This window comes from Ziziphus jujuba, chromosome 5 (assembly GCF_031755915.1).
Source record: "Ziziphus jujuba cultivar Dongzao chromosome 5, ASM3175591v1".
Taxonomy (NCBI): Eukaryota; Viridiplantae; Streptophyta; class Magnoliopsida; order Rosales; family Rhamnaceae; genus Ziziphus; species Ziziphus jujuba.
Window position 1 is genome coordinate 1,887,325 of NC_083383.1, and position 13,217 is coordinate 1,900,541.

The 13,217-nt window shown below is 33.1% G+C and overlaps 2 protein-coding genes across 4 annotated transcripts; one reads left to right on the forward strand and one right to left on the reverse strand.

Moving 5' to 3' along the window:
- The first annotated feature begins 320 nt into the window (after positions 1-320).
- On the forward strand, positions 321-4,096 carry LOC107407790 (tubulin beta chain). Its single transcript, XM_016015106.4, has 3 exons — positions 321-1,107; positions 2,796-3,065; positions 3,167-4,096. The coding sequence occupies exons 1-3, from the start codon at positions 708-710 to the stop codon at positions 3,844-3,846; spliced, it is 1,350 nt and encodes a 449-aa protein (XP_015870592.1). The 5' UTR covers positions 321-707; the 3' UTR covers positions 3,847-4,096.
- Positions 4,097-7,743: 3,647 nt separating this feature from the next.
- Positions 7,744-10,345, reverse strand: LOC107407789 (uncharacterized). Of its 3 annotated transcripts, none has more exons than XM_048475153.2 (4): positions 9,304-10,343; positions 8,905-8,964; positions 8,476-8,550; positions 7,744-8,387 (listed from the first exon to the last, which is right to left on the reverse strand). In XM_048475153.2, exons 1-4 carry the CDS (start codon positions 9,700-9,702, stop codon positions 7,986-7,988), a joined length of 936 nt encoding a protein of 311 aa, XP_048331110.1. In that variant the 5' UTR covers positions 9,703-10,343; the 3' UTR covers positions 7,744-7,985. The 3 variants fall into 3 exon arrangements, with proteins under 3 accessions (XP_048331110.1, XP_048331108.1, XP_048331111.1); XM_048475151.2 differs by having other exon boundaries at positions 8,905-8,967; positions 9,304-10,339; XM_048475154.2 differs by lacking the exon at positions 8,905-8,964 and having other exon boundaries at positions 9,304-10,345.
- Positions 10,346-13,217: the final 2,872 nt, after the last annotated feature.

Sequence of the window (13,217 nt, forward strand, 5' to 3'; positions counted from 1 at the left end):
AAAAATTACAAAAAATATGTATATATATATATATATATATATTTAAGAAGAAACGATAAATTGACAGCGGAAAATACACATGGTCTTTCTGACAAGGAAGGGAGAGTGTCAAGCAGAAGACACGGCCGGGATGATCCAATTTTACCTGCCAGTTCCAACGTGCATTCGACGTGGCAAGTCATTTATCTGCAACGTGAAAACGGAACCGTTATATCCGAGTCGTCCAGTAAATTTATTTTTTTTATTTTTTAGAATTATTATTTATTTTAGTATTTTAGTTATCTGGTGTTTGTGCTTTATCTCAAAACCGACACAGCGGAGTAAATGAAAGAACGGTGGAAATGGGGCTTGGTGTGGGGTCACCGTCTTAAGGCGCGAACCCTGTGCGAAGAGAGAGAGAGAGAGAGAGAGTCCATGCCAACTAACTGTTCTCTCTCTCTCTCTCTGGCTGTCAAACCCCAACGCCCACAAATATAATTAACACGCTTCCTTCAGAAATATCCCGCTCAGTTAATTAGCTTGCTAACCTCCTCCGTAACTCTTCAGTATCTCGCTCTTCATCATTCATTTATTTTACATTCTCTCCCAATCCATCTCATCCTCCTCCCTCCCTCCCTCTATATTGCATCCCTTCAATCAAGAAGGACAGAGAGAATAACCAAATCCCTTGTCTTTTTTTGCATTAGTTTGGTTGTGTTTGCGAAAGAATGAGGGAAATCCTGCATATTCAGGGAGGCCAATGCGGCAACCAAATCGGTTCCAAGTTCTGGGAAGTAATATGCGACGAGCATGGAGTGGACCCCACCGGAAGGTACCAGGGAGATGGATCGTCGGATCTCCAGTTGGAGAGGATCAACGTCTATTACAATGAGGCTTCCGGCGGAAGGTATGTCCCTCGGGCTGTTCTCATGGATCTCGAACCCGGAACCATGGATAGTATCAGATCAGGTCCTTATGGTCAGATCTTTCGCCCTGACAACTTCGTCTTCGGCCAGTCCGGCGCCGGCAACAATTGGGCCAAAGGTCATTACACTGAAGGCGCCGAGTTGATCGATTCCGTTCTTGATGTTGTCCGCAAAGAGGCCGAGAATTGTGACTGTCTCCAAGGTTTATTTCTCCTTTTTCCATATTTCTCTTCTCTTACTCTCTTTCTATTCTAACGTTTATTTGAAATGCATCTTCGTCAAACCTCGATTAAACTAACTTATACACATATCTCTGAGGCTGACTGCTAATCTATATATATATATATATATATATATTCTAAACATTGTGAAAACACTACATAGATTATGTCATGGTTAATGAATTGGATATATTATCTATCATGTGAATTTAATGAATTGGATTATCAACCAGCTATTTTCCCTTTTAATTTCCTCAAATTTTTTTTTTTTAATTTTTTGTTCATATGATTGCCTACATTGAAATGTAGATATTATGGTTCCTTTTGGAAAATGTTGATGGTGATTGCATTGTATGTGATAATCTGAAACCTCTGAAGCACCATGTGTGTCGGCAGAACTGACAATTTCACAGTTGTTGTTGTTGTTGTTGTTGTTGTTTTTTTTTTTTTTTTTTTTTTTTTTTTTTTTTTTTTTTTTTTTTTTTTTCTTTCATGTTTCTATATGCTATTTGGCATTATTCTTCTTTTTCTTTTTGCTAAGAGTTTTCTTTTTTTCCTTTTATTTCTACTGCTTTTTTTTTTCTTTTTTTTGTTTTTCCTCTTTTACTTGGGAAGGTTTTAATGTTCTGGTACACTTTTATGGAAATCAATTTTGACTGAGTTAGCTTTTACATTCAATGATAGAAAAAACGCGATGAAATTTTCATGATACTCTGTGCCTCGGATCTCGCACTCTTTTTGTATAGAACAGCTAAATTTTGATAATCTGACTTTAGTAGCTCTGAATATGTACTGCATCGCGATATGTTACTTTTTTTTTTTTTTTTTTTCTTCCCTTTTCTAATTACATGACAGTGATTGCGTAGATGTCAGGCTTACCCTTCATTATTGTCCGATTGCTGTGCTGCTTTATTTTGTTTGTTGTTTTCTTTTTTTTCTTTTGTGAAATTGTTCTGTTGTTTTCTTGATTGTTGTTAATTTGTTGATGTGCTCAATTTTATAATGCATGCTGACAAAGGCTTGAGTTGTTGGTAGGCCCCCTTTTTGTCTAGCGTGAAGACAGTCCACGACAGGATTGTTATTCTACCTCCTGCGATTTATAATTACATTTAGCAAAATCTGCAAATATCTTTTTTTTATTATATAATAATTATGATTGCCCTACAGTTTCAGACTTCCACCACACCTACATTTAAATATATTTGTTTATTCTAATGCAATTTGACCAAGTAGTAAATATCATGGCAAACAGAAATTATGCATCCGGTTTTCTATTAACTTAAATTTATTATTAATAAGCCTCTATGATGGATGCTGGATGCCATTATTTTGTTTAAACACACACTTGTAATCGAATATGGAAAACATGATGAAGTTGAGTGAGAAAGTGATTCTTTTCATGATCAGATTCCAAGTTTCTTTATAAATATATATTTATATAGACATATCTTAATACTAAAAATTTCTTGCCTTATCTGCTTCTGGTTTGTAAGTGATGTTTGGAAGTAATTATAATGATGTCTTTATTTTGGATTAAGTACCGCGCTTAAAGCCTAATTCCGTTCCTGTACATCCTTGGATCTCAAAAGTCCAGTGAAGGGTAGTGATATTTGTCGTTTCAATTGTAACATTGGTGATTTAGCTCAAATTTCTGCAATTCTTTCGCCAGGCTTTCAGGTATGTCACTCACTTGGAGGAGGCACGGGTTCTGGCATGGGAACCCTTCTGATATCAAAGATCAGAGAAGAATATCCAGACAGGATGATGCTCACATTCTCTGTTTTTCCTTCACCAAAGGTCTCTGACACTGTTGTAGAACCATACAATGCCACACTCTCGGTGCATCAGTTGGTCGAAAATGCTGATGAATGCATGGTTCTTGATAATGAAGCACTTTATGATATTTGCTTCAGGACTCTAAAGCTCAGTACTCCAAGCTGTGAGTGTCAATTCTTCTATTAGGATTATTAGCAATAACAACACTTGGTAGTGGATCATTTATTTAACTTTGCTTCTTGTTGTGCCTCTGCTGTTTTGCAGTTGGTGATCTGAACCATCTGATTTCTGCAACCATGAGTGGCGTAACTTGCTGCCTAAGGTTCCCTGGGCAACTGAACTCGGACCTGCGTAAGCTGGCTGTTAATCTGATTCCGTTCCCACGCCTTCACTTCTTCATGGTGGGATTTGCGCCTCTCACATCTCGTGGTTCCCAGCAATACATCTCCCTCACTGTGCCAGAGCTAACTCAACAAATGTGGGATGCCAAAAACATGATGTGTGCCGCTGACCCCCGCCATGGGCGGTATCTGACAGCGTCAGCCATGTTTAGGGGGAAGATGAGCACTAAAGAGGTGGATGAACAAATGATCAATGTCCAGAACAAGAACTCATCTTACTTTGTGGAGTGGATTCCAAACAACGTGAAGTCTAGTGTGTGTGATATTCCACCAATGGGTTTAAAAATGGCGTCTACTTTTGTTGGCAACTCCACATCAATTCAGGAGATGTTCAGGAGAGTGAGCGAGCAGTTCACTGCCATGTTCAGGAGGAAGGCGTTTTTGCATTGGTATACAGGGGAAGGTATGGATGAGATGGAGTTCACAGAGGCGGAGAGCAACATGAACGATTTGGTTGCCGAATACCAGCAATACCAGGATGCTACCGCTGACGATGAGGGTGAGTATGAGGATGAAGTTGCCGATGAGAATTATGAAGGCTAAAATCTGTTGGACTTTGCAAACACCCGAGTTTGATGTTTGGACACTCTTGTGAAAAGTTACCCCCTTCCCTTTTTTTACCTCCTTGGCTTTCAATCTGGTCACTGGCTTTTCTTTGTGTTTCCATGTTTCTTCATTTTGTGCCCAATGTTTCTTCAATCTTTTGGGAACAGCATTTGTTTGCTTTTTCTATTTGTGAAGACTTTTTTGTCGGTTGTTCTTCTGAAATAAAGATTTGTCATTTTTTTTTTAATTTTTTTTTTAATTTTTATGTTCTTTAATCTTTGATGAATTTCATGAATCTTTTACCTTTACCATTATCACATAATTATAGTTCATTTAAGGGTCAAACCTGGCGTGCCTTGATTTGGCTTGTTTAAAAAAATGGCTGGTGAATCAAGTACACTGCCAAATATTTTTCTATCAATTTACAAGTTAAATTCATTTAAACTATTACTGTTCAAAATCCTTAACCATGGTCGAGTCGATGCTCTGTTCGATACCATTTACATTTATAGCATGCTTCTTTGTCTTTAGTTATTATTATTATTATTATCATTATTTATGAATATGCTTCTTTGTACCTGGTATCGCTTAGTGTGCAGAATATTTCCTCAGCCAAACACTGGTACTGGGCGACGAGAATTAAGATAAATCGCCAATATAGTATATATACACTGAATAATAGCTATAAAAAAGAAACTAGTAGCTAGAAAAACACAGAAAGAATAAAGCGGACACCCAAAAAAAAAAAAAAACAAAACAAAACAAAACAAAAAAAAAGCAAAAATTTATGTTTAAAAACACAGTGATTTGCCCCAATTCTGCAGCACATCCGGTTAAAGAAAACGGGAGCAAAAATTATCCTAGAACATAATATTATAAGGAAAGAGGCAAATGCATCAGAGTCATGGAAGTATGAGGTAGAACATCGCTCGCATTGTTAAATGGCAAGCTTCTCATACCACAAAATAATTCTCGTCATCTGCAAATCATGCCCTTCCCATCGCTTTGCTCAATTTGCAATATATTATTGTAAGAAAAATAAGAGGAAGAGAGATTAGAATAGTATTTGACTCTTGAGACAGTGGATTCCATGTACGGAAGCAGCGCTCGGCAACGATTGCAGCCGTTTTTATATATAAGAACTCATAGACCTAGGGTTGGGTTTGGTTTTCGACAGAACTAGGGTAAATTGATGTACAGCTTCTTTCACGATCTACGGTCAAGATTCTGCATCGCAGATTGAGAGATGAATGTAATGCCAGACTTACCCTTGCTCAACTCCTACGCCCTTTTATAGCAGTTAGCTGACACGAACCAATTACAGTTGCCGTGATAGGGGAAAAATCTTGGGTGACACTCAGCTGGTCCTGTGACACGGGATAGGAGTAGGACGCTTGTCACTCAGACTGTTGAGGACTCCATCACCGTGAATGCGTCAAAATAATAATAATAATAATAATAAATTCAATTTAAAATTACGCCAAATAAATCTTTTTGCGATAATATATAAACATACAGGATTGTTACCGTGGATAAAATCGAACATTAAATAATTGGTGATAGCCATTCTTAGTTTTTTTTATTTTTTTATTTCTAACATAGCCATCCTTAGTTATTATGTGAATTTATACAATTTACATACTTTGATAGCATATTATATAATTGGTGATAGCCATTTCTAATTATTATATCAATTATTCAATTTACAAATTTCAATAATTGTATATAGTTATCTCGATTAAATAATGGATGATTTCTCCTACAATAATATTTATTGTGTAGATATAATATTGGTTTTTCATAAGGGTTTGTCTCACTTTTTCTTGGAGGATTGGTATATATTAAATATTAAATAATTACGGAATTTAAAAGAAAAACAAATAAAAAAAAGATAATTTTAGAATTTTATTTGGTCAATGTACATTAATTATGGAATATATATTTGTTGTGGTAAAATTCCATCCTCACTTAAATAGGCTAAGAGAAAAATGCTTCAAAATATCAAAAACGACCTCAACAGCTTGAAGTGTGGATTTCAAAAGGTGTGAGGACTTCACCTTGGGAGGATCTGTATATTATAAAGTAGCGAGCGAAACCTCAAAAGGAGCCTCAGGTGGACTTCAGGCAGAATGCTAGAGGCGATCGACCTCAAAGCGACACTAGTTGACCAACCTCATAAGGGTCGGTACGTACTTGTAAACTATCAAACTTGGAGGCCAAGAAATGTCCATTGTTGAATGACACGCACTTAACACATCAAAACATGTGCTGCGTCCGTTTAACTGAAGCTCCATCTGTTTCAGCCTCATTTAAATCCATTGGTTGATCCAAACTGGAAGATCTTTTGGCTGAGACCTTAAAACCAATATACGAGCTTTTGATCAGCTTTGACATAAACTTTCAGTTGTCATCTCATGAGAGGTCGAAAACCGTTTATGATGTAAATAAACCTTTTTTCCCCTTTTTATAACAAGATCATGTTAACTCTTCCAACCTATCTCAAAATTTAGCAAGATTATTGTTACTATGGAGGATTTTCTTCAAAATCATTCTCCTTTAGCTTTTACCTAATTTGGCCCCCATAAAGTTTGCACTAATAAGCTACCGACTCCTTTTAATGGTTTTCTATGCTTTCAAATTGTTAATCCGACCTCGAATGAAGTTAGAGGCTATTCAACTGGCATCCTATAGAGATCAATCATGAATTATGTTTGAGCTCGAATTTGGGCAGGTTTTGTCAATAAAAGTGTTGATATTTATGGCATCAAAGGTGAGATAAAAAAGGTATATACATTAAATTTCTAGTAAAAACAAATATGTTTTTGAAATAATTTTGAGAAATCTTCTAGTAACTACATCTTTTTCTTAAATATTAATTTCTTTACCTTTTATGCCATATATGCTAAAAAAAATGTTTGAATTTTAATATTATTACGTTGTGTCAACAGACTAGGTTGCTTACAGAGTAAGCCCTCAGTTTGTACATCTTGTGTAAGATTTAGACAAATTCCACAATCCATCATCATTTTTCTTATTTATTTATTTATTTTTATGAAAACAATCTTTTATTTTTTTTACAATAAAAAAACATACTTTAGTAATCTCATAGGCATAAGACAGAATCTTTGTGTCATGAAAATTTAGAATCCGAAATAATAATGAAATTTACTATAACTCAACCTCAGTTTTCAAATTTACAGATATGAAAGTTGAATTGATTTTTTTTCCTAAACTATCATCCCTGATGGTTAATTGAAACAATCTATTTTTTTATTTTTTTTTGGGATTAAAAGTAAATAATTAATTATACCATCTCATTTTCCCAATTCCCATTTGTTTATAAGAGCAAAAGAATATTGTTTGTTTATTTTTATCAGTTTATTTGTGTGCCCTTGAGGGACAACCTAATTGCAATATTCATACTTCTATATAAGTCTCACATTAATATGTTGTATCAATTTGTTCGTTTATTTTTATCAGTTTATTTGTTTATTTTTCCTATTCATTATCGATAATGATCATTCTTAGTGAATCCCATACATCGGATGTGCAAAGAAATCTACTTTTTCAAATTAAGTTGTTATAAAAAATAATAAATAATCAAACATAACCAATTAACAATTGCTATATCACCAATTATCCTAATAATAAATAATCAAACATAACCAATTAACAATTGCTGTATCACCAATTATCCTATTGATGGTCACCTAGTGACAAATGACAAATGACAAAGAGCCAAATCTATTAAAATGGGCACTTTTACATTAGGAATTTAAGATAGAACACACACGTCCACTCCATCTCCCTTCCTCTCAAATTGCATTAAATCAATAGAAATATCACATATCACATATCCTATTTATGAAATCTACACTACTTATTGGATTGCAATGATAAAATACTTGATAACAAATAAATTTATTAATGATAATTATATAAATAAGATAAAACAGACAGCTCGTTTTCTACTTCTCTAATTTACATTTCATGTAACGGAGCTTCCCTGATTTACATTTTACCTAGGGGATATATTTAATTTAAGTGACTATCAGATTGGGAAAAAAAAAAAAAAAAACAAAATGAGAAATCTTCTTTTTTTTTTTAACAAAAGAAAAAAAAAAAATCAGTAGCAATCATCTATAACGTAGTTTATTAGCAGCAATAGAATTCTTGACCCTGTAGATCCGGATCCTATTTCGCCTAGCTTGAGCAGCCATTACCTTTGACAAATTCTTGTTGGCAGTGTCTAAATCCACCATCCCAGTAAACTCATTTGCAGTGAGGTTAAGATCAGGAACGGCACGTGGATTCATATTTTCATCGATCAATTCCACGGAGGAGAAAGGAATTTGGTTAGCCGGATACTGGATATTATCACTAATTTCTGTTATCAGAGCCGTATGATCCATGATGAACGGTGACTGATCAAGTCCACTGGGAAGAATTTCATCAGTAGGGAGAGGCTTGACCGAGGCTAGGCCCAAATCCATCTGAAGATTTAAGCCGGGAGTTTCCCTTTTCGGGCCGAGAGACAGCTGTAAAAAACGGGAAAATAAAATATTAGACTCCGCACCAGTCCGCAGAGAGAATCAGGGATGGTAATTAGTAATGATCAAAGAATACCTCTTGTTTTCTTGCTTTCAACTTCAAATTGAAATCTTCCAATTCCTTTTTATAACGATTCACCTTTTCTAACTCCTGTATTGGTTTTAAGGGAAGCCAAACAACAATGTCATTATCAGCGTTGGTGGAATTAAATTACATTAAGAAATTAAAATACAAAAAGAAGATAATGTTTGCACAAAAACATCAGGGGTATATTCGGCAATTGATAAAAGAAAGCTCTGTTTCTTTAAATTTTATGTATGTCCTTTTTGTACTTTTATAGGGAAATATACAAAATAAAAAAAAATTAAATGTGGAAATATCAATGAAATATGTGAAAAAGTGACAATGCAATAAAAGATAAAAATTGTTTAAAGAAAATTACTATTTTGAAAATAGGTATAAATTTTTATTTTAAAAAAAAAAAAAGAAAAAAGAAAAACTCACCTCTTTTAGCCATTCTCGATTTTGAGTCAATTTTTCTATCATAGCAAACCATTCCTCTTTCTTCTACATAAAAAAGAAAAGAAAAAAAACAAATTTCAAATCAGAAACAGATAATACAAACCAAAAATAACAAGAAAAACAAATTTCAAATCAGAAACAGAAAATAGAAATAAAAAATAACAAGAAAAACATCAAATGAATAAAATAACCAGGAAATAGGAAAATTAAACCCGCGCGCCGTCAGCGGCGATAAAAATCGAAGCCCACAAAAATTAATCACAAACTCGCAACGAAACAGCCGGATAAGTTAACAGAGCAACGGCGAAAACGGAAAAAAAGAAAAAAAGAAAAAGAAAAACAGAGCAGAGAACATAGCGTCAAGGAAACAAAAAGGATTACCTTTTTAACTTGGAATCTCCGTTTGGAAGGCTTAGGCTTCTCGTCTGATTCACTGGGCGAGAAGGAAAGCGGTGTGGCAGGACTTGAAACTTCAACCTTGAGCTTAGGTAGCGCACTGTCTGGTTCGGGTTCGGGTGTAGAAACCACGGCGCAAGAAGACCCACGAATCGACGACGAGGAAGGCAAAGCAGGAGGAAGGCGCGAAGGAGGAGATTGGTGGTTGCGATTTCCATCGCTTGCAGATCTCTTCCTTGTGGAACCCCAACCCATTGAAAATCGAAACGGAGATTCATACGCATACGCTTTGATTAAACTGGGAAGTTCCAACAAGATATTCGCAACCACAATCTCATCCTCACTTACTTCGTATGTGAGAGAAAAGCTACTCTTCTCTCTCATTCTTTCTTTCTCGGTCAGTTTCTACAACTCTGCCTTCACAGCTTTCTCTTTCTCTTTTTTTTTTTTTTTTCTGATTAAACCGAAAGCGGAGGAAGAGAGTGAGAGACAGAGAGAGGATATGGGTGTGAGAGACTTTGATGAGAAAAGGAGTTGTTGCTTGGCAACGGGTTCTGTTTTTCCTTTTTTTTTTTAAACAAAATCCACGGCGAGGTTGAGAGCTTCTGGCTTGGCGACACGTGTTGCTTAGATGGAGATTGAGGTTAGTCTAGGGTTTATGGCCTTTTTAATGCTACGCTATTCAGTGGGAGAGTGGGAAGTGTGTTTGTATAAGACTCAAGAGTCTTTGGACAATAATGCCCATAGAAGACTTCAGCTTTCTAAAATATATAAAAATCAAAAACAAAAATAAAATATAATAAACAGTAGTACAGCTTTAGGAAAGAGAGGATTGGGTTTTTGACAGATCTTTAGAAATTTATTTAACGCGCATCCGAGGGACGTGGATTTCAATCACTAACTTGCTGCCGTTTTGGTCATTGATATTGCCTACCAAGTTTATTATTCCTCCTCCAAATAAAAATTAAAAGTGTTCATCTCAGAAAAATAAAATACTAATGTCTTATTTCCTTCCAAATCATAATAGTTTAAGAGATATACAATTTTAAAATGTATTTAATCTTTCAACATAATTTTCTCGTTGCAAAAATATTATCCATCACTACTTGTGATAACCATTAATAATGTAAATTATATATATATATATATATATATATATATATATATATATATATATTCTGTGGATTCCTAATTGCTACGAGATTTGTTATTTTATCATTATTGATCATTATTTGTGATGATAAAATATCAATACTCTTTATTATTCAGCAAAAAAAATTAAATACTCTGTTTCATTATTTTGGGATAGTGTCATTGCAAGAAACTTAAAAAAAAAAAAAATAATCGAATAGAATATTTTGAGTTTTGTTATTCATCATTTCATTATTTTTTAATCAATTTATTTTTCAGATAAATTTAATTGAAGTAATTTATCCTTGTAAAATGCATGTGGTACCAGTACATGTTGGTGGTAAGCCTTTAAATCTCGAGGAGATTAATTAAAAAAAAAACAAAAAAACAAAAAATCAAGGCAAAAACAAAATTTAGCATAATCCTATAACTTTAACCTTGTATGTTCTGTTAGGATATTATCTGATAAAGTGTCCATCCCAATTGAATAATCCTCTTTTATTTTAGTTTATGTTTAAAATTTTTAGAGTAGAACAGCATGATTTAGCTACTTTCTATGGCGTATCAAAATTAAAGCTTTTTGATGAACTTTCAAAAGTAGTGAGCCCCAAAGATTTCAAGTTTTGATGGCTCATGTCTCTATATATCTTCTCATTTTGATGGCCCATGTATCGACAACTTAAAGTGCAAGTGGCCCTGGAGCCTTAACCAAGAGAAGGCATTATTATTATTATTATTTACTAAGAGAGAAGGTGTTGCATATATTGTGTATGATAAAACATATAGATTCTACAAGATAATTATTAAGTGTTCCATTATAGAAGGATTTCCAATGAATTTTGCCACATAATAAATATAAAAAATGTAAACAGACATCTCTGAAAAACAGTCTATCCAACTCCAAAAAATAAAAATAATAATGATAATAATAACAATAATAATAATCTATCCGATGCATGCAATGATACAGTTATACATAAAAGTCTGTCATACCAGAAAATATTCATTAATTGACAACATGACTGAACAAGTATTTAATCAATTGAATTTATTTTAAAAAATAAAAAAGTAAAAAGATACATTATAAATTAATTATGTTTTAGCCCTAACCATTGGCTATAAAATTTTGATTTGATTGTCATTTAAATGGACTTTTATGTCGTATAGAAAATTTGAAATTGAAAGTGCTATTGTGCAACTTATGACACTATATATCATCTATGTATCTGTTATATAAAAAAGCTGTTTCTCGTACGAAACACGTGTACAACCTTGTCCAAGTGACATGGGATTTAACCAATGGCTTATATTATTTTGCAATTTATTTTTCTTTTTTTTATCAAATATATACTCAAACAAAAAATAAAATAAAAAAATGAGGAACTCATTTAATTTGCCAAATCCAAAGAAACCTTATATAATTAAGCCTCTTCACAGGTTTAAAAGAAAATAAATAAAATAAAATACGAAGCACAAAGCTAAGAAGAAAAAGTACATGTTCTTGAATTCCTGGTCGTCATCCTATTATTAAAATGAAATGAAGGTGTTCGGATACGTGAATTATGGGGTTTCCTTCCGGGAGTTTGAAGCCCCGCTGAACGCTTATCTTCCGTTCCAAGATAAGCAGGTCCTAATTTGGATCCCTTTACTTTCGGCCCAAGACTAGAATCTAAGCGTAAGTCGGACTTTGCAGAAAACCTCAACTGTAAAATTGTTGAATAAATATAACAATCAATTATATATAGATTAGTTCTATGCTACAGATACATACTATCCATATCATATAAATCGTATTAAAAATTAATATTTTTTAAAAAACAAATTAAATTTACTATATATACTGTTTATATATATACAACAAAATCAATATTTTTTTATCAATTTTAATACAATCTATAAATAAATAGTTCCCACCATAAAATACTTTTTTATTTATATATATATAAAAAAGAACGTTTTTAGTTTTTACTTACATTCAAGTATCCTATACATATATATATATATATATATATATATATATATATATATATATATATATTTATCAAAACTAATAATGAAAAAAATAACAAAGAGAGAAGAAATAATAATAATAAAAAAAGTACTTCGTTCTCTACGTGCTTTCAATTTTGAATTCCATTGTTTGAGAGATTCATATACCACTTACCGGTATTAAATTATTGTAATTTTCAGTTAACTCCCCCACTTGACCTCCCCATTGCTCCCTCTGTGCGCATATAAACCAACATTGATAATAAATAATAAAAAATAAAAAAATCTTAAAAAAATAATCATGTGAACCAACGAATTTATATATATATATATATATATATATATAAAATACTATGGAAGGCAAAGCCGAAAGGGCTAAATTAAATAAACCCTTTTTATTTCTATGGTTTTTTTGGCAATTATATATAAAATTCGACATGGCAGGAAAATATATATATATATATATATGTTTACCCTTTTTTTGGGCAATTTTCTTTTTGGCTTCGAGGATTGAATCTCGTTATTCACAATTTCAGTATTGGTGGCCTGATAAACAGTGGCAACTCTATCGTTTTCTTTATGAATAAGACTAGGAATTTCTAGTAAAATATCTGCAACTTTTTTCTCTTCCTCGTTAAAACAATCCAAAAGAGAGGTCTTGGCCATTCGTGAATTAAGTGCTAGAGAAAAAAACCCAAAAAAAAAAAAAAAAAAAAAAAAAAAAAAAAAACCTGACTTAAGAAACCTATTTTCTTTTGCATGAAAATAAGTAAATTTTT

Coding starts and splice junctions, on each gene's coding strand:
- LOC107407789 (XM_048475151.2), bottom strand. CDS start 9,702: ATGAGAGAGAAGAGTAGCTTTTCTCTCACATACGAAGTAAGTGAGGAT. Junction 8,551..8,904: donor ATCGAGAATGGCTAAAAGAG/GTGAGTTTTTCT, acceptor AAACCAATACAG/GAGTTAGAAAAGGTGAATCG. Junction 8,388..8,475: donor TGAAAGCAAGAAAACAAGAG/GTATTCTTTGAT, acceptor CGTTTTTTACAG/CTGTCTCTCGGCCCGAAAAG.
- LOC107407790 (XM_016015106.4), top strand. CDS start 708: ATGAGGGAAATCCTGCATATTCAGGGAGGCCAATGCGGCAACCAAATC. Junction 1,108..2,795: donor GAATTGTGACTGTCTCCAAG/GTTTATTTCTCC, acceptor TTCTTTCGCCAG/GCTTTCAGGTATGTCACTCA. Junction 3,066..3,166: donor AAAGCTCAGTACTCCAAGCT/GTGAGTGTCAAT, acceptor GCTGTTTTGCAG/TTGGTGATCTGAACCATCTG.